Here is a 21,631-nt window from a genome sequence, read left to right on the forward strand (position 1 = left end):
GAGAGAGAGAACACGAACACGAATGAGAGAGAGAGAACACGAGAGAGAGAGAACGAGAGAACGAGAGAGAGAGAGAGAGAGAGAACACGAGAGCGAGAGAGAGAGAGAGAGAGAACACGGAGGAGAGAGAGAGAACACGAGAGAGAGAGAGGGAGAGAGAGAGAACACGAGAGAGAGAGAAGGAGAGAGAGAGAACACGAGAGAGAGAGAAGGGGAGAGAGAGAGAAGGGGAGAGAGAGAGAGAGAAGGGGAGAGAGAGAGAACACGAGAGAGAGAACGAGAGAGAAGAAGAGAGAGAGAGAACGAGAGAGAGAGAGAACGAGAGAGAACACGAGAGAACGAACACGAACATGAATGAGAGAGAGAGAACACGAGAGAGAGAAGGAGAGAGAACACTAATGAGAGAGAGACAGAACATGAGAGAGAGAGAGAGAGAACGAGAGAACACGAATGAGAGAGAGAGAACACGAATGAGAGAGAGAGAGAACACGAACACGAATGAGAGAGAGAGAGAACACGAGAGAGAGAGAACGAGAGAGAGAGAGAACGAGAGAACACGAGAGAGAGAGAAAGAGAGAACACAAACATGAATGAGAGAGAGAACACGAGAGAGAGAACACGAATGAGAGAGAGAGAGAGAGAACACGAACACGAATGAGAGAGAGAGAGAACACGAGAGAGAGAACACGAATGCGAGAGAGAGAACACGAATCAGAGAGAGAGAGAACACGAGAGAGAGAACACGAGAGAGAGAGAGAACACGAGAGAGAGAACGAGAGAGAACGAGAGAACACAAACACGAATGAGAGAGAACACGAATGAGAGAGAGAGAGAACACGAATCAGAGAGAGAGAGAACATGAGAGAGAGAGAACGAGAGAACACAAACACGAATGAGAGAGAGAGAGAGAGAGAACACGAATGAGAGAGAGAGAACACGAGAGTGAGAGTGAGAGAGAGAGAGCATGAGAGAGAGAGAGAGAGCGCAAGAGAGAGAGAACACGAGAGAGAGAGAGAGAGAGAACGCGAGAGAGAGAGAGAGAGAGAGAACGCGAGAGTAAGAGAGAACGAGAGAGAGAGAGAGAGAGCACGAGAGAGAGAACGAGAGAGAGAGAGAGAGAACATGAGAGAGAGAGAGAGAACGAACGAGAGAGAGAACGAACACGAGAGAGAGAACAAACATGAGAGAGAGAGAGAACACGAGAGAGAGAGAGAGAACACGAGAGAGAGAGAGAACGAGAGAGAGAACGAGAGAGAGAGAGAGAACGAGAGAGAGAGAACACGAACACGAAAGAGAGAGAGAACACGAACACGAATGAGAGAGAGAGAGAGAACACGAGAGAGAGAACACGAATGAGAGAGAGAGAGAGAACACGAACACGAATGAGAGAGAGAGAGAACACGAGAGAGAACACGAATGAGAGAGAGAGAGAGAACACGAACACGAATGAGAGAGAGAGAGAACACGAGAGAGAGAACACGAATGCGAGAGAGAGAGAACACGAATCAGAGAGAGAACACGAGAGAGAGAACACGAGAGAGAGAGAGAACACGAGAGAGAGAACGAGAGAGAACGAGAGAACACAAACACGAATGAGAGAGAGAACACGAATGAGAGAGAGAACACGAATCAGAGAGAGAGAGAACACGAGAGAGAGAACGAGAGAGAACGAGAGAACACAAACACGAATGAGAGAGAGAACACGAATGAGAGAGAGAGAACACGAGAGAGAGAGAGCACGAGAGAGAGAACACGAGAGTGAGAGAGAGAGTGAGAGAGAGCATGAGAGAGAGAGAGAGAGAGAACACGAACGAGAGAGAGAACATGAGAGAGAGAACACGAGAGAGAGAACACGAACAAGAGAGAGAGAACACGAACGAGAGAGAGAGAACGAGAGAGAGAGAGAACATGAGAGAACACGAACACGAGAGAGAGAGAGAACACGAGAGAGAGAACACGAACACGAGAGAGAGAGAGAACACGAGAGAGAGAGAACACGAACACGAGAGAGAGAGAGAACACGAACGAGAGAGAGAGAGAGAGAGAGAGAACGAAAACGAACGAACGAACACTTTCATTCTATTCCTGGATGCAATCTAGCACAGTAAGTATACAAACATGAATCCTACCAAGTGGTTTGAGCAAGGTCACAATAAAGGGAATTTTGCACTTGCATCAGTATGACACAGAGGGCAGAACCGTCTTGCATGCAGGGTTTGTGGGGTTCTTTAGTCTGATCTGTTGTATACGGAAAGCCAGGATTCACTGCTTTGATGTACTGAAGCAGGAGGCTGGGTTTGATCTTATATCACTTACTGTAACTCCACCAGAACAGCAGCTGTCTGTGTTTTAATCTGTGACTGCGGTAACACGGGGACCAGTGTGAATCCCTCCATAATCTCTTCACAATGTCTGCATGACTACAACCCCTGGATTAGCATTCTTGACTAGGTCAAGGTAGCACCTGTCAACTACATGCTGTATTTTGCAAATAATTTACAATCCCCACAAAATGTACAACACAGAAACTCGCCAAGGAGACTTTCTCTCTCCATGACAGACTACTGCTACCTCTCGTTCCTGCTTTTATCCAAAAAAGCAGGACACTAAATATTACATATTTTACAAACATGCACAAGTAGACCATTTTAATTCTTATTCATTGTAAAAAGCATGATGTGTGTGTATATGTTTTTAAGTTCCAGCATTCAATGTTTATGCATTTTCGACATTCCCTCAGCATCGATCTGTCCGTAATCTCATCAGCCACATACTTATACCCCTTACATTTCACTCATACTAGCTCAGTCAACCTCCCACCTACACGATAACTATTAGTAGTTTAAACTTGTGAAGTGTAAAATTGCTTAGCAGAGTTGTATCTCTGAGTAACCTGTAATACAGGTGGAGTGTTTAAGTGTTGCTTTTGTAGCGTTATGAGTGTATCTTCATGGGTTTGACTCAATGGAGGAGAACGCATACACAGTGTTTCTCTGCACTGTCCCTCATACGGAGACGTTTGGTTGCCTGCGGCTTGGACCGGCCATGACCCCTGACGGGCCACCATCGCAGTGATGACAGCCTGATGACTGTTTCCTGCTGTTGTAGGTTCAAGTGAAAGCCACAGTCTGGGCTGGGGTTAAAGGTTAAAGATGAGGGTGGACCTATTATACATTTGGGGGGGCAAAAGTATGAATACAATCCAAATTTCTTTATGATTAACCCCAATCATCAATATTCTGTTTGTATTGCATTTAAGCAAATTATAGCGTGCGCTATCGTCCTCCTAACTCCTAACTCAGCATGCAATACAATTACCATATAATGTTTAATGCATAAGACTAAATAAAGATTTTCAGTCTCAAGAGCTCATTGGTTCACTTTATTTCTCTTCACTTTTTATTTTAGTACTCCCTAAAGCCCAGTAGTAACCAGACACTTCTCATACATCATACCGCATCCTGATTAAGCAAAGTACCCTCCAAATGCTACACAGTCTGCAGAATCCTTTCCTAAATCATCCAATATTGTGTAATCCAGCTGCTGCTTATTAAACTATTCGGGAGAAGATGGTAGGGGAAAAAGACAAGTGTTTGCTCAGTAACACAGTTCAGAGATTAGTTACTCAGAGGGCCACTGGCTAACACTGCTAAGATTTACTAAATGCAGACAGCAGGGATGATGCAGTCAAATTCTTTAGGAACAGGAAACTTGGAAACAGCTCTGCAGGTGATGAGCACATCAATTAAATATGTTGAAGGACAAACACTCATGCACACACGTCACTTCAAATAGCACAGGAAGCATCCGCTTCAGCACGGCAGTTGCTCTCTCCTAACACACACACTAGCTTCCGTGAGTGTTCGGCTTTCCAAAGCTAGTCGTTTGGTTCATGCGAGGCTGGTACTAATGAGACTGATCTTGGACGAATCTCACCGTGCTTGCCTTATGAACTACGTAATTTAATACATTTAATACATTAATTGATTGGGAGGCATTAAAATATCTCCACCTGCCAAATAGTTAAAGGAGCCTCTTTGGTTTTCATTTACCGAACACTTTCCGAACTACTCAAATCTAAAAGGGTAAGTTTACAATATCTGCCTGGAATAGGTAAGCATGCTGAAACGACATTAACTTATAGCTCTAGCATCGACTGGTTTGGGGTCTTGTAAGACCCCCGAATACCCACCAAACACGCCCACGCGAGAACCTGATGGAACTTCATGCGTGCCACCTGCGGACGCAGCGCGCTCTAGTGAGGATGAGGAAAGGATCAGCCTGATTGTTAACTTATAAACAAAATGTAGTAGTTTTTCGCGCACTTGAATTGCATGCGGTATACGACATCAACGTAAATGGTAAGTCTAGATAACATTTACTAATTTGAACGATGGGAATTGTGAGCTGGTGCTTAATTAAAAGACGCAAAGCAGTTTATTTTGTCCACGTGCGTACAGAAAAACGTCGATTCTATAGTTTCTGGCTTTCGGTAGAGCGCAGGACGAGCGGGTGCGTGTCAGAGCGCGAGGTTTATCGTCCACTAAAAGCACAAGCAGGATTTCTTAAGCCACGTGTAAAAATACAACAAGCATAATAGCATGAAACGTTAATGAGAGCAATCTACACGCCTGTGTGTCTCGGAGGGAGAGCGCCAGAAACATGTCTGTCTTATCAGCAATGCATGCGTCGGTAATGTTACGCGCGGACGTCCACCTGAACTGCATGTAGGCTACATAGTTATTTCACTCCTCTGCCTACAAGCCATAAAAACTGCCAGTTAGGCTACTGGAGTAATCTGCTCTGCGACATGAATGCGACATGAAAGCCATATGAAAACCATTTGAAGTGTCTACTGCGCGCGCGCGGTAGCAACGCGTGACGAGGACGAGCAGGATGATGTGTGAAGAATGCTCAGTACGGCTCGTGCCCATGGAACCGAAACTCCTGGTGAACCATTTTGCTTTCTCTGCCACCCAAGTCATGAATTTGGCAAGTTGCATTAATGCCAGAATAAAGCGTACACGGGCGCTCCCAGTGGCGCTGACTGTAAGACATACAAGCTCTAAGTTTCTCCTGGTCCTTACACACGCCACCCATGCCGAACGCCCTCTGTGCTTGTCAGAATGGCAAGTGTGTGTGAGAGAGAGAGAGAAAGAGAGAGTGAGGGAGGCAGAGGGGATTGAGAGAGTGTTAAGACTGTCACTTGTTTATGGAAATACTGGCCATATGAACATCTAAACTCTTGATGAATATGAATATCCCTTTGCAGGGATTTATCCATGTTGCACCTAAAATGTGAATGCAGTAACATATCAGAATGGCATGGAAGTTACTCAGTTCAACTTTTAACAAGCTTGCCTGCCGTAAGGTGAATGTACTGTACATAATGAAGTCGAATAGGCTGTTGGGGGGGCTTAATATGACTACGGTGAGCTTAGTCTGAGCTCAGTGTGAAAGGCAAACACTAATGATTCAGGTTTCACTCACAGCAAGACTCTTTCAGTCTCATTCTCCCTCCCTCTCTTTCTCTAGTCTGGTTTTCTCCTCAGTTATTTAGCACATCATTCATTCTGATCAATCCTGTCTGCGATTCTTTCATTTTCCTCACCAGTTATGTCATTTGTTATTAATTTGTAAAGTGGTGGAAAATGATCAATGAGAGAATAGTACCCATAGTACCCAAGTGTAGAGATGGAAGCACGCACCCACGTGCACTAACAAGCCAGGCGTATGTTGTGTTCCTAGAGAGAGAGGAAGTCTCACACTGTGAGTGAAAGCAGAGTCATTAGCACTTCACACTGAGCTCAGACAAAGCCCATCTGCTACTGTGAACACATACAGACACATTTAAGAACTCGCCTGCTTCTCTAGCTCCTTTATGTCCAAAACTGTACCTTATTGTGAAGCGCACAGCTTGCAGACTGAGGCTATAAACTGTGGATACATACATGAATGATGTTCTTTTTTTAGGGAGTTAAAACCTGATACTGAATAATCGATGTGAAAAATCCCCTTTTATATCTTTTTGTACCTTTATTTCTTATGTACATGTTTGAAGGTTTTCAGGGTAAATTCCTGTTTCTTCCATTCTGTAGGTGCAGGACATTATATATTATATTATTGTCTTGCTGTCTCTTTAGGTGATGTAATGTTCATGAACAAGATCGTTTGGAATACTGGGTGATTCTGGAAACATCAAGTCATGGTGGTCCTACTAAGCCTGACCTGGCTCCTTCTAGAGATGCTTTTGTCTGATTGGCTGACAGCAGTTTTGTCCCGGGACTTCACTTTAAAGGACATAGTCCAGCTCCATCTGTTAGGTGCCAACACCATAAGTCTCTGAGCTCAAAAATAATCAATCACAGATTTATAGTTCCTATAAGCCTTTTCCATCATATAAATGAATTACTAAATGATAGGGTTGCAAAGTAAGACAGCATCATGCTGTATTTACTGTTAAACGTCACCTGAATAACTCTAGGAGGTTTGCCCATAACTAAACGTATGAAATGCATCGCAACTGAGGTGTCTGTTTTTTTTTAGCTACCCCCTACCCTGGCAGCTTTAAGTGCTTCATCTGTGAGGAAGCTGATGATAACTACTCCTGCAACCGTTGGGCCCCTGACACCTACTGTCCTAAAGGTATACACACATGTACCACATGGTACACATATAGGGCAATGAGGTTTTCTCAGATTTTGTGCTACAGCATTTCTGAGTTTTCATTAACATTTCTTTATTCAATTCAGTTCAAATATGTTTATTTATAACTCTCTTTGCAATGTTCTGTCTCAACAGAAATTTCTTGCCACAGAAGGCAGGAAAACCATTTAGGTTAAAGATTTCTGCAAAGCACTTTTTTTCTCAGACTGTACTAAGGACAGATCTATCATACATTTAGATGTGTGATATTTATGCAAGTCTACTGTCTTCAGAGTTATGTCATTTGCATACTGTTTTTAGTATGCATTAAGAATTCACATACTAATATTCCAAATATATACTTATTTTCCGCATGCATACCAATTTTACATAATTACTGTTGTATTTCTAATGAGCAATTTCAAGGTATGCATGCTATTTAAGTATGTGTAATGATTTTTATTTTTTTTTTACTTCAGAAATGCAAATTTTGCACTTAATTTTTGGTAATGCATATGTATATTTTGTATACTTTTGTTCGCATGAGTCTTACCTCCAAGGTTTTTGTTGACTTCTTTCGAAGTACAGTTTGCATTACCAGAAAGAAAGAAGCCCCAAAACCCGTAGGTTCAAGACTGAGTTCTAGAACACACCTTTTTCTAGAGTGCAAGGAAGTCCATGAGGACTAAATTGAATAACGCTAATATAGTTGGCATGATATTTATTTGGGTTTTTTATAATATTTGTATGTATGTTTACTGTCTTACATTTATCTTTCTATGATGACCTAAAGATACATTTATATTACAAGATCTGCAAATACGTATCTAGATCCTATTGTTGAAATCAAATATGTATTTGGATACGTATTTTCTGAGTATGCATTCTGAGACTTTTTCTGACTATACACATTTATTTTGCTATTTTATTATTATTTTTTAAATGTTGTTGGGGGGGGGTTTAACATTGAGAGGTGTGCTTTTACAGATACCAGATTCTGCTACACGCATCACAGGATAAGTTCTGTAGGTGGGAGCGTTGCTGTGACGAAGCGCTGTGTAGCACAGGAAGCGTGTGTGTCCACTGGCTGTGTGACACATCATGGTCACATGGTAGAACTCATTTACCTATACTTACATACCTATAGTCTGACCCACAGACATACAATTATTTGTAGTCTCACACACACACACACACACACACACACAAACAAATATGTTTATTCTGAAAGTGAAATGTAATGCTACCTGTGTATATGTAGATCTGTGATATGTGTTCGAGGTGTGCAGTAATCAAGATGTTAACTGCATCTATATTTTCACTTTGTGTGTGTATATGTATATATAGTGTACATTATATTTTATCCTGGTGTAAATTGTGCAGGTCTGCACTTCCTGCTGTGAGGGAAACATGTGTAACCTGCCCGTACCGTGGAACGAGACAACGGCCATCTTCTCCACAAAATACCCATTAAACCGTGAGAGCAGAATCTGTCCCAGCTCTGCCACCACCATCACCATCATCATTCTCACACTCGGCTTTTCTTAACAACTTGTTTTTATTTTGTTTTATTCATGTAACGGATTTCCTGTGTAGGCAGAGGTGTCTTTTAATGATTTAAAGCATTTTTCTGAACCGGGATCATGTACGTGGCATTTGCTGGGTATCTGCACACTGTGCTCGGTGCTGTCTGTATGTATGGGGTGATGCTGTCCTTCAGGTCATTCTCCCCCTTGTTTGGTTCGGATGCCGCTGTAAGAGAACCAGTTCACCCCTGCCTTGTTTCAGTAGTCTGCTAGAGTCAAAAACACTCAAATCTTTGGATTAAAATTCATGTTAAGATGATGGAGTACTAGACTAATCACAGTATCTCATGTCAGTGATGGTTAATATTAGCAACAGAAATGAACATTTATTATCCAGTGATATTTGTGAAATTTTTCATACATACATACATATATATATAAATATATATATATAAAAATAAAACTCCATGTGTGAAGCTTTGAAACTAAAACATTTCCCTTAAAAGATGTGTGGCAGGGGTAATTTATAAATAAATATGCAAATACAGAAACTTCCAAAATCAAGTTAAGAACAGTGACTGAGCAAATACCCTTTTATATACCACTGCTGATTACAGTTTATCCATTTGCAGACAGGTCCTGTTCAGAGGATAAATGACACTCTAGCATCCATTCAGCCTTTATTCATGCTTTAACATACTTTACCCCATACAGAGTTTACATAAATACATTTCAAATACAAAATACATTTCTGGGAAAAGCAACTGTGCTTTAATGCTTTAAGTAATTTTATAACAAAAGGGAAAGCAAAGCATTTGTGATATTTTAATAATAATAAAAAAAAACAAAACAGATACATTAGGTCTCTCCTGTTCCTACTTCAGCTGGCACATAGGAAACCTGGGAGCAACTGTCCAATAGCGAGTAGATTCTGCTAGTCCAGGATCAGTTTTTCACATTCACACAGTGACGGATAAAGTCTAAAAAGGGAGGGGAACAACCTAGTGCAGCACTCTTAAGAACTCAGGACCCACATTCATCAACCCTCTCAGCTTAAACACCTGCAGACACAGACGCTGTGGACGCAGTACGAATACAAGCACAGAGTACTGTTGTTTGGGGTCCCCTCTGATATGGCTTCAAGAAGATCAACATGGAAGTCAATGCAACGTACAGGAAGTAGGTACCAATTGCATCTGACCCAAAAGATTACAGTATGGGAAATGGAACAAGTGTGAAATTTAACATGATAAAAAAACACACACAGATACAACATTTGAGGTTTGTCTAATTAGTGTTACTTGGCTAAACTCAAAAAGTGTAAACATGGCAGTTCTGCTAACGTGGCTGCATTAGTACACATCCGCCTTTACATTATATGCAGAAATGTTATTCTGTAACAGCAGTTCACTGTCTGAGGGACCTACTGCCTCGTATGTCTTAGTGTTTTTTTTCCTCCAACACAAAATATTAAAACTGTAAATAAACTGTTTTGGATGATAATCCATCATTAAGGCACAATCTTGTCAAAGGCACTTTGATCCCAACATCAACATAATAAAAGATGAGGAGGGTTGCTGCCCCCTAGTGGCAGCACTCAAACCAAAATACATCTTAGTGAAAGTACATCTAAAACTTGGTGTTATACAAATGATACACACAGCAGTCCTGCTGATATACTTGAACAATAAAAACAGATACAAACAACGCAGATAACGCAGATAGCATTTGCAGGATGGGCAAACACATCCGTTCCGAGTTTACTGGTCTTCGTGACGAATCCTTCCAGGTCTTCTCACATGAACCCAGAGCTGGGGGGGGGAACACACCAGCCCATCAGGAATCAGCAATCACCACTGAACCATCTCAAAAGAATGTAAGTCTAGTCTGAGCAGGGGGGGGGGGGGGGGGGTTCAACATATTTACACTTTGTGGTATAAAGTCCTTATAACCATCATGGACACATGAGCGGTCTAGTGGTGCCTTTCCTCAGAATCAGCACTAGATATACCGCAACAAAAACACGCTGTTGGTTTCCAGTGCTGCACCAGCAGACAGAGAGGCGTGGAGCGCTTACTTTTTGCGATCTTTGTCCTTCTTGAGGTTGGAGTTGGCGGTGAAGGCCTGGCCCTGCAGCAGCTCAGCAGCTGCCTTCTTCTTGCTGAAGGAGCTCATCTCATCCTCCAGGGATTTCCTCTTCTCGTCCAGCTTGCTCTTCTCCTCCATGTGCAGGCGCTTTAACTGCTCGAACTTCCCCTGCAGCTGGACGCAGGACAGACACCATATGGTTATGGTATTTTTCTGTTTAGTTTGAATTTGGATTACTGGATTTCTGGACACATAGTTCAGTCAAAATAATCCCCGTCAATTCAAACATAAAAATTTGCTCAAAACTGAGGGGAGAAAAAAAGGTTCTCAGTAAAAGTGTTTTATAATTAACACTTTTATAATTCATGTGTCATAGGGGATCAATTTTAAATTCTTAATTCACCGTGAGGCCAAACTTGGGAAATGTCATGAATTCTTCTATAGTGTTTAATCTTTAATCTGTGACAATGAATGAGAACGGAGCTCTCTCTTAAATAATATTCCTCACTGCACCTTTAATCTGCCTGCATCAGGGTGAGTAAAAGAGTCCTCATTTAATCCTCCACAGTACTTAATCTTTAACATGTTAATGACAGTGTGAGTAAGAATGAAGACCTCTTATTCAGTTCTCCTTTTTGCACCTTTAATTTGCCTGTACTAGTGCGAATGATGACGGGAGGCCGTATCTTTTATGTGCCTGTGTGAGGATGGATACCTCTCTCTCTGCCTCCTTTAGCTCTGCCTCCTTCTCCTTGACGCGCTGCACAAATGTCTGCCTCATCTCCTCCTCCCTCCGCTGAAGCTCCTGCAAGAATTCCTGACGCTTCGCCTCATATGTCTCCTGCAGGCTGAGAGGGACACGGGACACAAACGCACACAAAAATATCCTTATTAAACCTTGCAGCACCTTCAATGAGCACAAAACCAACAAGCATAACAACTTTCATCATTTGTTTGAGAGTACATTTAGACCGAAAAATAGCAAAAAGGCTTCAGGCAACACCTAAGCAAAGAGAAATGTAAGAGATTAAAGCAAAACTAAAGTAATTTAGCAAAGGCAAATATAAATTAAAATGCAAAAGCATCGTCTATTTTTCCAAGCTAACCAAATATGCACACCACAGCATACAGAGATAGTATAAGTGCTGACAACACGCATACATTAATGCAAGTGGTATGTGTTGTTCGCTACGTCTGACGGGCTTGGTCTGGTGTGCGCTGCCCTCTACCTGACGGGTTTGCTCTCTGGGTCAGTGTCTCTGAAGCCCATCTCCTCTAGCTTACAGCGCCTGTAGAGCTCGTAGTGGCGTGTGTGTGTCTGCTCGCGGAGATCCTCCATGTTCACACAGATCAGCATCTCCCGCAGCTTCACAAAGTCACAATGGTTCTCGTTCTCCACTGTGTACACACACACGCGCGTGCGCGTCTGTCTCAGCAAAACTATGCATGCTCAGTTAGCCCCTATATACATACCCATATGCATGAACAAGTGAACATGCAAACGCTTACACATCTGAATCCGCAACTCATGCTTAGCTAGACACACACACACACTTGACTCGACAAATCTATGCAGAACACCTGCTCCATCAGCCTTTATGGATACACCCACATGCCCATGAAGACGCCCACACGTGCTTACCCTGCACCACACCCCACGGGTACTGGCGAGCTTTCACCATCTTATTCCCAATCTTCACCTCCTCTGTACTACCCACCACTGCAAAGGGCAGATGACCCTGAAACAGCACAGCAGCATAAACACACACACAAATTGACATCTACATAGGTTCAAATCAAAAGAACTGACATTACACATTTAGAAGTAAACAATCAGTGGGAGTGGATGATGGGGCCATGTGCTGGATCTAGCTGCAGTTGTGTCCAGGCTTGGATGCCCATATCCATCAACACTCATGTGTTAATGTTTAATGTTCACAGTCTCTGCTAAAGCACAGCGTCATCTGGATTCACATCACTAAAGTGAGCTGATGTGTCTCCCTCGTGACTACAAGTATGACACTACTGTTACAAACTACTTTATGTTCCAAAATAATAATATGAATGGAAGCCATATTATGATGAGATCTGGTCAAAGACTGGTCTACGTTACTGTGACTGACGATTAACATTTGTTTGTAGGATTATGTGAATTCTGTGATTCATACAAAAACCCACTGAATACTCAGCAAGACTGCAACAACAAACCACACTGTGTTGTCCTAGCTAGGGCCTGAATGTACACCAAAGGGGACACGCACGCAGTATTTGTAAAGTCTAGGCTGAGGCCTTAGAGTTGTGGACACTCACGTTCATGGCAGTGTTGATCTTGGAGACGGTCTCGTCATCGGTGGGAAACTGATAGATCTGCACTCCATTACTGACCAGTTCACTCATGATCTTGATCTTAAACTTGTGCAGCTCACTCTTAGAGATGGTGTCTGCCTTCGCAATGACTGGGATTATGTTCACCTTTAGCAAAAGCACGCATGCACGCACACACAAAATATCATTATCAGCACTAGGGGTTGGTCTGTGTCATCATAACTTCTTACACAAAGGTATGTCAGTACGACCTGAAAAAATAGTATACTTTTTGTAACGTAAACAAGAAAAAAGTCTTCAGATACCATAAGGACTCAGTCAACATGCTGGCAGTGTTTTATGTTTTTTTTGGTTTGTTTGTTTTTTATTTCCTTGCCCCACTCCAGATGAAACTCTTTGCACTCTGCATGATAATTCACAAAAATAACAAGGTTTCCAGCACTGCAACACTATCTGTTCTCTCCAGCCACAGATTTTGCATACATGCGCAGGAGGGCGTCTTTTTTTGTTTTAGCAACTGAGAGAGCCGTGAACCACAAGACCAAGACCAAGACCAGCCCATCCGGTGGCACCACCCTACACCTCAGTGCTCAGAGGGAGTGCAGTCTTCACTATTTCCGGCATGTATAGTCCTGCTGCCAGCATTTCCAAAGAAACTGCTGCTGAGTGCCAACCATGAAACCAGACACACACCCACACACACACCCACACACCCAGAATACATCATAATACCACAATACATAAAATCTAACACTACATGCAAACAAATGCATTAAGATATGGAACATCAAAAACTACAAAACAGAGCTAAAGTAACATAGCAACACTTGTAAAATACACAAAAAATATCTTTATAAAAAACCACTGAAACCTGAAGCGTATACAAGAAGTATAAAAAAATATAAACACTAAACTTCTGCCAGCGCCCCTCCTTTACCACACTCCTTTACCACAGACAGAACCACATCCCAGCTGAGCAGTGCCCACCGCACCGCTGGGTAGGGGTGACAAGGTGCTCCCTAATGCACTCACGGCGTGCCACGACAATGCTCCAAGCCACCTGCCAGGGGGCGCTGGCGAGCATCTCTCTGCACTCACAGGACAACTCATAATAGAGAAGATGACAAAGACAGCCTCGGGACTACCCCGCTCACACTGGGTACTTCATAATGACAGATCCCTGAGAACCGCAGGCGTGGGGGTGTGCGGCTTCTCTCATTCCCTGCTCCTGTTGCATTTACTCACCGCCACCAACTCTGTGAGTGGGACTGACCTTACTGTCCAGTTTCTTCATGGTGACAAGGTCGAGCGATTTCAGCGAGTGGCCAGAGGGGGCGATGAAATACAGGCAGGCGTGGATGCGCGAGTCATGGTAGTTATGCAGGGAGCGTTTGATCTTCAGCTCTTCCTGCAGGTAGGACTCGAACTGCGTGTCGATGTAATCCACCACATGCTGGTAGCTGGAACAGATCAGCCCATCAGCTACTCCAGTTGCTCCAAAACCTTTCCTGCAGTGCCACCCCCTTTTGTAGATAAGAATGTTTTCGAGCACCCCTGCGACACACATGCACACATACCTTACTACTCCCCCCCCCCCCCCCCCCCCACTCTAGGTCTCTGGAGGGGCACGCCCCATATTTAGGAATCACAGAGCTATTCAGCGCTCCTTCGCCTTTTCAGGCTTCAAACATGGTGGGACTAGCAAAATGGTTATAATAATAGCTTGTCTTTCTAATATATCTAATTATTAATGGCATTTAGCTGATGCTTTTGTCCAAAGCAACTTACAATTATGAGTATAACTTGAGCAATTGAGGGTTAAGGGCCTTGCTCAGGAACCCCACAGTGACACCTTGGCAGTAGTGGGGCTTGAACCAGCAACCTTCCAATTACTAGTCAAGTATCTTAACCACTGAGCTATCACTGCCCAGATAATATGCAAGTCGCTCTAGATAAGAGCATCTGCCAAGTAACAAATGTAATCTCTTCCTGCAATAATAATAGTATTATTATTAATTATATTATTATTATTGCAAGTTGCACTACTAAATCGAGCCATGCGCCGGTCTCCCTGGCCCCGTCCCCGGCCCGTGCGCCGGTCTCCCTGGCCCCGTCCCCGGCCCGTGCGCCGGTCTCCCTGGCCCCGTCCCCGGCCCGTGCGCCGGTCTCCCTGGCCCCGTCCCTGGCCCGTGCGCTGGTCTCTCTGTCCCCGTCCCCTCCCCCAACCTCTCACCTCTCTTGCTTGTTCATCTGGTCTCCGAAGCCCACTGTGTTGACAATGGTGAGTTTGAGGCGAACGTTGCTCTCCTGCAGATCGTACGTCTGTGCACGCAGCTTCACACGTGGTTCGAAATGAGACGACTCAAAGTTCTCAAAATTGGTGTTGAACAGGGTGTCCATCAGAGTGGACTTCCCTATACCCGTCTCTCCTGCAGAGAAAAGGAGGAAAAACATGTTGCTCTGTTAAACCATTAAACCCCTTGAATAATTCTCATGTCTGTTAAAGTGAAGTGAACATTAAAAAGACAATACGACATTAAGCTAAAAGAGCAAGTGTAAGTCACCTATGCACAGGATGTTGAAACAGAATCCCTGACTGGTGGATTTGTTGACCAGCTGGTCTGGTAAGCTGTCAAAGCCCACGTGACCGGACAGGGACAAAGGACGAGCATTTCTCTCCTGTTAAAAAATGAAATCAATATTCCTCAGCCAAAACCACAGTCAATCACTGAAGCCCATCTCTAGGAAGAAACCACAGCAACAAACCATGAAAGCAACATTAGACTAATGGGACACAAAAATACAAAAAGCAGCTGGAAGGTCTAAACAATTATATAATCTTAAGAATAAAACGCAGATCTTGCACAAAGAGCCCAATCACAGTCCATTTTAGATCATGCATGGTATGCATCACTCAGGAACACCAGAAGACAAACACAGATACACTGACGATAAAGTGAAATTTGCAGTTGTAGCAGATAGAGTAAATAGTCCATTTTCTTGTGGGAACGGGGAGGCCAATGAGTGTTAATTCTGCGAAACAGGAAAGCAGACTGAAAGGGCTAACCAATCCCACCATGCTCTTTTGCTTACATAAGCATTCCAAAGATACAGCAGTGTCTAAGCACAGGGTCACAATCATTCAACAGATAGGGAAGGTCCTGAACCAAGGATGGACGAGGTCAAGTTTATCAGTACATTCCTCCCATTTTGGGGATCTAGTTTGGAATCTGGATAGTATAGCTAGGCAGCAAAGACATTTTAAACACTTTAACCTGTCCCTGCATTTAAGAAGTAATTATGTGATCCTAGCTAGCTAGATAACTACCAAAACTCTAGCTATGTATTGTAGGGTATCTTTAACTGGATATACAAGATGATAGTGTCAGTCATTAATAATAGACCATGTCGCGAAGGACCAGTATTATCCCAGTGCTGACACTAAGGTACGTCTGTAGACTTTAACCTGAAGCTAGCATTTCTCAAAAGCCATTTCAGAAGAATTCAAGGGACCTTGAGTAAAACTTTAGGTAACTAATCTAACCGAAGAAACAAGCAGAACTGGCGAGATCAGTAATCAGCTAGAAAATAACTGACTTATAACTCATGACTAACTGAACTTGTCAGGGGGTGGTAAACGCCAGCGAGGTTTCCCATCTCACGTTAGCTTAGCTAGAGCTAAGTTTAGCAAGCTTAATCAACATTAATTAACATATAAAAATGGAAATAACCAAATGCTTACCCCTTGTCGCGCAACGTCAGATGTAGCCATACTGTGTGCTGAACAAACAATTTTTAACTTGTTTTTGATCTTTTTTAAGTACCGAGATGAAAAAGGCGGATGAAACGGATTGAAAAAGTTTGGGGAGACACGACTGGAATGTGAAGGGATATAACACTCGACGAAGTTGAGGGGTGGAAATCACTGTTTGGGCGTCATGTATATAAAAACATCTACAACGCCTAAGACATAACTATTCTTTAAGTTAAATATGCTTTCTATGTACCGAACATTTTGTCTCAAATGTAAGCAAATACTAATTAAGGCATGAATTAGTTTATATAGGATGTACACGTCACCCTATATCTAAAGTGGTATGGTCTAAAATCCCAGCGATACAAGAAACGTGTAAGAAACTAGCGTTCATTTCGGCTCCGACAAAGTGCCTTTACATTGAAGCCGCCGCTAAATCCACATCCAAAATGGCGCAAAACGGACAGCAGTTTCTTCACAGGCTGGGTTCGCTAAGGGGCGGGGCCCTTTATTTGCTTTCTTGAATGAAGACGTGGTGCTCCGCTTGCTGGCAAACACAGAATACTACCAGTGCGCCCGATGAAAGGATATTTTGTGGCAATAACAGGGGTCTCTGCTGGCGTTCGTGACGTTTTACGGTTTTAGGTGCGGCTTTCAGTTGTGGAAGTCATAGATGCTGAATGTGCGCAATAGGTCTAGCTGGAGAGTGGTTTAAGCTGGAGGCGCCCATTCAAGAATTAATCCCGATGGCGAGCGAATGGACCCAAGAAGCGGTTTTACGTTTTCTAGCGGACAGAGGAGGGAGAGTGAGGAACGTTGATTTGACGGATCATTTTCGTTCGACTATTCCAACAGACCATCTGAGCAGAACGGCAGCAAAAGACGCTTTTAAGAGGTGCGTGGACAGTATAGCCTTCGTGAAAGTGGAAAATGGGGAAAAATATGTGTGCCTGAAAAAGAAGTTTAGGGGATCGGTGAAGCGGTCGGATGAAAGGAGCTGCAACGGCCATGTGCGGAACAGTGGTGCCATTGTGAAAGCGCAGCGCCGTACCGTTAACGGTGACAGCAGAACGGACGTGGTACCTGTCAGACTCTGTGAGAAACGCGACGAGCCGAAAATCGCCCTGTCACAGTGCTGCGCAGAGACCACAAAAACGGACGAAGACGAAGACGCAAAACAAGACTTGCTGCCTGGCTCAGGTTACGGAACTGGCGGGGATGCGCAACCACCTCTGCGTATTTCCGAGTCAGTCTCGCTTGGGATCAAGGCGGAATCTCGGGTCTCCAAACCAGAAATGGGAAATCAGCTTACAGATAACGGCGGGACGGTAAACGAACCTGACAGGGAAACGAGCGAAACTTTACAAGCAAGTCAGCCACTGGCCTCGGAGATGAGTATACCGGAGAGCTTGGTAACAGATGAGTGTGTCCTACCAGCGGTGACTGGCGAGACTGTGTTCGGTCAGTCTGCACGTTTACCGACGGATTGTCCCGCGCTGAGTGGGAGCGACCTTGTGTCTGATCTGAGACTTACCGAGGAGGAGACCGCCGCACGTAAGGGATCGCATTGCTGCAGGCGCAGACAATCCAGAGGGTCACAGCGCAGCAATCAGTCCGAGGGTGGTGTAGATGAGGGACACTTAGATTTCGTGATCACGTCGGGCAGCGACAGCAACACCCCGAAAGGTAGCCGAAAAAGTTTCATTGAGCACATGATGAACAGTTCACCGCAGGTGCGACGCAGCATGGTGCTGAGAAACTCGGTGCACCTCTCCGCCAGGTATAAAGATTCCTCCGGGACGGGCGACGGCGACTCGGCGTCAGTAAACTCGTGCAGTGTGGACGATGAAAACGCCGTGGTCACTTTGGACCCTCTGGAGCACGAGTGGATGATGTGCGCGTCTGACGGGCAGTGGGAGAGCCTTCATCGGTTGCTAACGAGCGAGCCTAACCTTATAAGCAAAAAGGATTTCGTGACGGGGTTCACGTGCTTCCATTGGGCAGCCAAGCAAGGGAAGCCGGAGTTGCTCGCGGTTCTCGTGAATTTTGCGAAGCAGCACGAAGTGGCGGTGAACATTAATGCGCGCTCGAGTGCAGGATACACCCCTCTTCACTTGGCAGCTATGCACAACCACATCGAAGTTGTGAAGTTGCTCGTGGGTGCGTACGACGCAGACGTGGAGGTGCGAGATTACAGCGGGAAAAAAGCCGGTCAGTATTTGAGGAGCGATGTTGCGCGAGATATTTTCGATATAATCGGCGCCGGCGACGACTGGGACGCCGTCGACGCGGGAGTTGCAGTCACGGGCCGGTGGAGACTGTCTAAGCTTCTTCAGTCCAATCTCAGACCACTGAAGCTTCTGAACCAAGGCCTGGGCGAGGGCGACGCGTGTGACAACGCGGGAGTCGCAAAGCCTCTCCGCCGGAAGGCGTCCCTTAACAAATTTAAGCCCCGACTAAGTAAAATTGTGCACAGCACTTCTCTGTTTGAACGGTTGGAGAGAGAGGCGGGCGAAGCCTCTGGCTCAGTGAAGTCCAGGCCCAAGTCAAATCTCTTTGGGTAGAGGCAGGTAATAAATAGGTCTGCTAATCTCAGGTTTACAGCTCAATGTTTTATGTGCATAATGTGTGATTTTGTCATCTTGAGGACTTGGCCAACTCAGCAGACCAGTATAATAATGCTGCTAGTAGTCTGATGCTCACACGTAAGTGGAGAAAAGCCCATATTGTACTGCTTTGCGTTGAGCAGCTCATGACCTCTGCACCTATATACATATTTGTCAAGGATGACATTATCAGACATGCCCACATTAGATGATTGTCATTAATTCGCTTATTGATCTTTAGGGAAAATGCATTGAGAATAAGCTTTTATTTATATTGATTTTTTTCTTTGAAATTTTCTTTGCACTATTCTCAAAGAGCACTAATAATAATTATTATTGCCTTTTTTTATTGTGCTTAAGATGGGCTCAAGTTCAGTCATCTTCATTTAATGAATTAAGGTAACAAATTCTCCAAAAGCAATAGAGCTCCTGCTTTAATCAATGCTTCTGACGTGTCTGGAGATGTCAGCTGTGTGCGTCAGCATGATGGCACATGAGCAAGCTCTAACTTGCTGTTCCTCCACCTAGACCTAATCGTGTAATTCTCCTGTTATGGGTCGTTGGTTTGACCAAAATGCTTTTTTGTAGTCTGCATTAAGTTTATAAGCACATATCACACAAGTCTTCAGTTGTCCACACTTGACCCAAAAGCGTGCGTGCTCTCTCTCTCTCTCTCTCTCTCTCCCTTTCTTTCTCTTTTACTCACTTTTTTTGCTGACATTTACTGTGACCATTAATATTACTTGGAAGTTTTATCATTCTGTGTACATGCTGAGTTCAAGACTGCCTATGTAAACACAATTTTCCAGATCTGACAGTCTGTCCAAACAGTGATTTTGTGTGTGTGTGTGTGATTATTAATTAATGTTCACAGACATCAAGGTCTTTTCTGACGTGTGTGTGTGTGTGTGTGTGTGCACATGACCGGGGTGGGGGTGTGGGGGTCAGACATACGCTGACCTACTGCTTACTTTGCTTTGTTGATTTATTGTCACATTACCTGCAGAGAGCATTAAAGGCTGCGCTCTGTCCAACATGTCCAGGTGGCAGGGACAGGACGGAGGAGCAGTCTTTGACTGGCTACCATATCACATCATATAACTTACAATCAGGTGTTTTGCCATGGCAGTTATGTAGTGACAAGCATATGAGGTTGTGCAATGATGCCAAAGTTAAACCTGTTCTCTTCTGGAATCTTCCAAGGAATAATTTCACATGTGCTTTGTGAAGTGACTTCGCTTTGCGACAGAAATGTAGGGCTTCAACATGCCAATATTTATTTAACATTGTAAGCGGTACAGGTAAAAATTTCTGTGTTTGGACAGGAAGAATTATGATGACTGGATCATTATTGTTTGCGTTAGGCGCAGCCGTTACTGTAGTGGAGAGCAATATTCATCTTTATTTCTTTCACCTTTCAGCACTTTCAACTGTATGTACACTAAAATGTAAATATGTCCCACAGTTTTGTCTGGTATATTGTTTGTGTTGTTAAATTGTTGCCTGTGTATCTGTGTGACTGTGTATATGCATTTATGCTTATATATAAGTCTTTCCCTTTCAACACATAAGTCATTTTATTTCTGACAGATGTGTGCACATTTGCACATCATCGTGTTTTTGTGCCGAACGTCTGATATAGTGCTGTTTCAGATCAACCTTAGGGAACACAGTAGGCCTCTGAACAGGGCAAAGATAACAGCAGAATCTGAAAAAGACCCACTGCCTTCGGCAGATGTCACTTGGTGGGAACTGGGTTCTGAAGCAGCGATCTGTTTGTGTTCACAAAGCTGAAATGATCATTTGCTGCTCTGTACTCAATCCCCTTCATGTCATGGTGAATCTTTTAGGGTGCCTCGTTTTAGTGTGTCTGATTTAGGAAATAACACTATATCAGGTCAGCACAATAAAGTCAGTAAACTGTTCCTTTGAGCTACTGGATTACATGTAGTGTTCAGATTTTGATGCTGCATTTTAAAAGGGCTGGAACGTTATACCTGGTTTATGCTGGCTTATTTGTTTACTGGTTTACTGAAGAATTTTGTTGATGTTTTATGATAATTCACTGTATCATAAATACTTGGCTCATAAATGTTTGGTACAATCATAGTCCATTTAGTTAGTTTTTAATTCCTCTAACAGTTTCTGACTTTTGACTGTTTAGAATATATTTGTTAGAATACTACATGCATAACTGAGTAAAGTTAGAATCTTTATGTGAAATAAATGGTTTCATATGTGAACGGTCTTTGTCCTTTTCTCTTTAAGCATATTTAAGGTTACTTAAAGTTATTAAAACTTTAAATGTGGCTAGATTCCGAAACAACCAACATTTATTTATTATTCCCTAAAGTATTAGGTATTTCAGATCAGTGTTCTTGCTGCCAGTGTTTTGAAACCATTCAACATTCTTTTCCGTGACATAGCTAAAGTGAGACGCTACCCAGTTGTAATGTCCACAGATTACGCAGTGTGATTCAGTAGCATCTTGGCCCTCGGTGACAGTCCCACTGGCAGAAGAGCTGAGCTCCTGATCCCACCTGCCATCTTGGACTCTGCACACAGCAGGAGTGCCTCCAACCAACATCAGCAGTTGACTGGCAGAGAGTCCGTTTCCCAAGTGTTGTTTTTCCAAGCAGATCCTGTTTTTGTGTCTTTCCCTATCCCTTTCAAAGGCTCCACCACCC

General features: G+C 43.6%; 3 protein-coding genes and 1 pseudogene across 4 annotated transcripts; 3 read left to right on the plus strand and 1 right to left on the minus strand.

Moving 5' to 3' along the window:
• Positions 1-187, plus strand: part of LOC118241137 — a 1,351-nt pseudogene extending 1,164 nt beyond the window's left edge.
• Positions 188-4,016: 3,829 nt separating this feature from the next.
• LOC113584097 (ly6/PLAUR domain-containing protein 6-like) lies at positions 4,017-9,312 on the plus strand. Of its 2 annotated transcripts, none has more exons than XM_035524938.1 (5): positions 4,017-4,085; positions 6,144-6,323; positions 6,547-6,645; positions 7,633-7,757; positions 8,029-9,312. In XM_035524938.1, exons 2-5 carry the CDS (start codon positions 6,206-6,208, stop codon positions 8,191-8,193), a joined length of 507 nt encoding a protein of 168 aa, XP_035380831.1. In that variant the 5' UTR covers positions 4,017-4,085; positions 6,144-6,205; the 3' UTR covers positions 8,194-9,312. The 2 variants fall into 2 exon arrangements, with proteins under 2 accessions (XP_035380831.1, XP_035380830.1); XM_035524937.1 differs by lacking the exon at positions 4,017-4,085 and adding an exon at positions 4,276-4,361.
• LOC113584082 (septin-10-like) lies at positions 8,839-16,474 on the minus strand. The gene is made up of 10 exons (XM_027020804.2): positions 16,327-16,474; positions 15,149-15,263; positions 14,818-15,013; positions 13,858-14,044; positions 12,570-12,731; positions 11,902-11,998; positions 11,489-11,657; positions 10,975-11,107; positions 10,249-10,433; positions 8,839-9,982 (listed from the first exon to the last, which is right to left on the minus strand). Exons 1-10 carry the CDS (start codon positions 16,354-16,356, stop codon positions 9,967-9,969), a joined length of 1,290 nt encoding a protein of 429 aa, XP_026876605.1. The 5' UTR covers positions 16,357-16,474; the 3' UTR covers positions 8,839-9,966.
• A 271-nt stretch (positions 16,475-16,745) lies between these two features.
• LOC113584101 (ankyrin repeat domain-containing protein SOWAHC-like) lies at positions 16,746-21,187 on the plus strand. Its single transcript, XM_027020826.2, has one exon. It carries the CDS (start codon positions 17,019-17,021, stop codon positions 18,900-18,902), a length of 1,884 nt encoding a protein of 627 aa, XP_026876627.2. The 5' UTR covers positions 16,746-17,018; the 3' UTR covers positions 18,903-21,187.
• Positions 21,188-21,631: the final 444 nt, after the last annotated feature.

This window comes from Electrophorus electricus, chromosome 1 (assembly GCF_013358815.1).
Source record: "Electrophorus electricus isolate fEleEle1 chromosome 1, fEleEle1.pri, whole genome shotgun sequence".
Lineage (NCBI taxonomy): Eukaryota > Metazoa > Chordata > Actinopteri > Gymnotiformes > Gymnotidae > Electrophorus > Electrophorus electricus.

Excerpts from the sequence above, each read along its gene's own strand:
- LOC113584097 (XM_035524938.1), top strand. The coding sequence starts at position 6,206 with ATGGTGGTCCTACTAAGCCTGACCTGGCTCCTTCTAGAGATGCTTTTG. Across the intron at positions 6,324-6,546 it reads AGTCCAGCTCCATCTGTTAG|CTACCCCCTACCCTGGCAGC; the intron begins GTGCCAACACCA and ends GTTTTTTTTTAG. Across the intron at positions 6,646-7,632 it reads TGACACCTACTGTCCTAAAG|ATACCAGATTCTGCTACACG; the intron begins GTATACACACAT and ends GTGCTTTTACAG.
- LOC113584082 (XM_027020804.2), bottom strand. The coding sequence starts at position 16,356 with ATGGCTACATCTGACGTTGCGCGACAAGGG. Across the intron at positions 12,732-13,857 it reads TGAAGAAACTGGACAGTAAG|GTGAACATAATCCCAGTCAT; the intron begins GTCAGTCCCACT and ends CTTTTGCTAAAG. Across the intron at positions 11,999-12,569 it reads AGATCAACACTGCCATGAAC|GGTCATCTGCCCTTTGCAGT; the intron begins GTGAGTGTCCAC and ends GTGCTGTTTCAG.
- LOC113584101 (XM_027020826.2), top strand. The coding sequence starts at position 17,019 with ATGTGCGCAATAGGTCTAGCTGGAGAGTGGTTTAAGCTGGAGGCGCCC.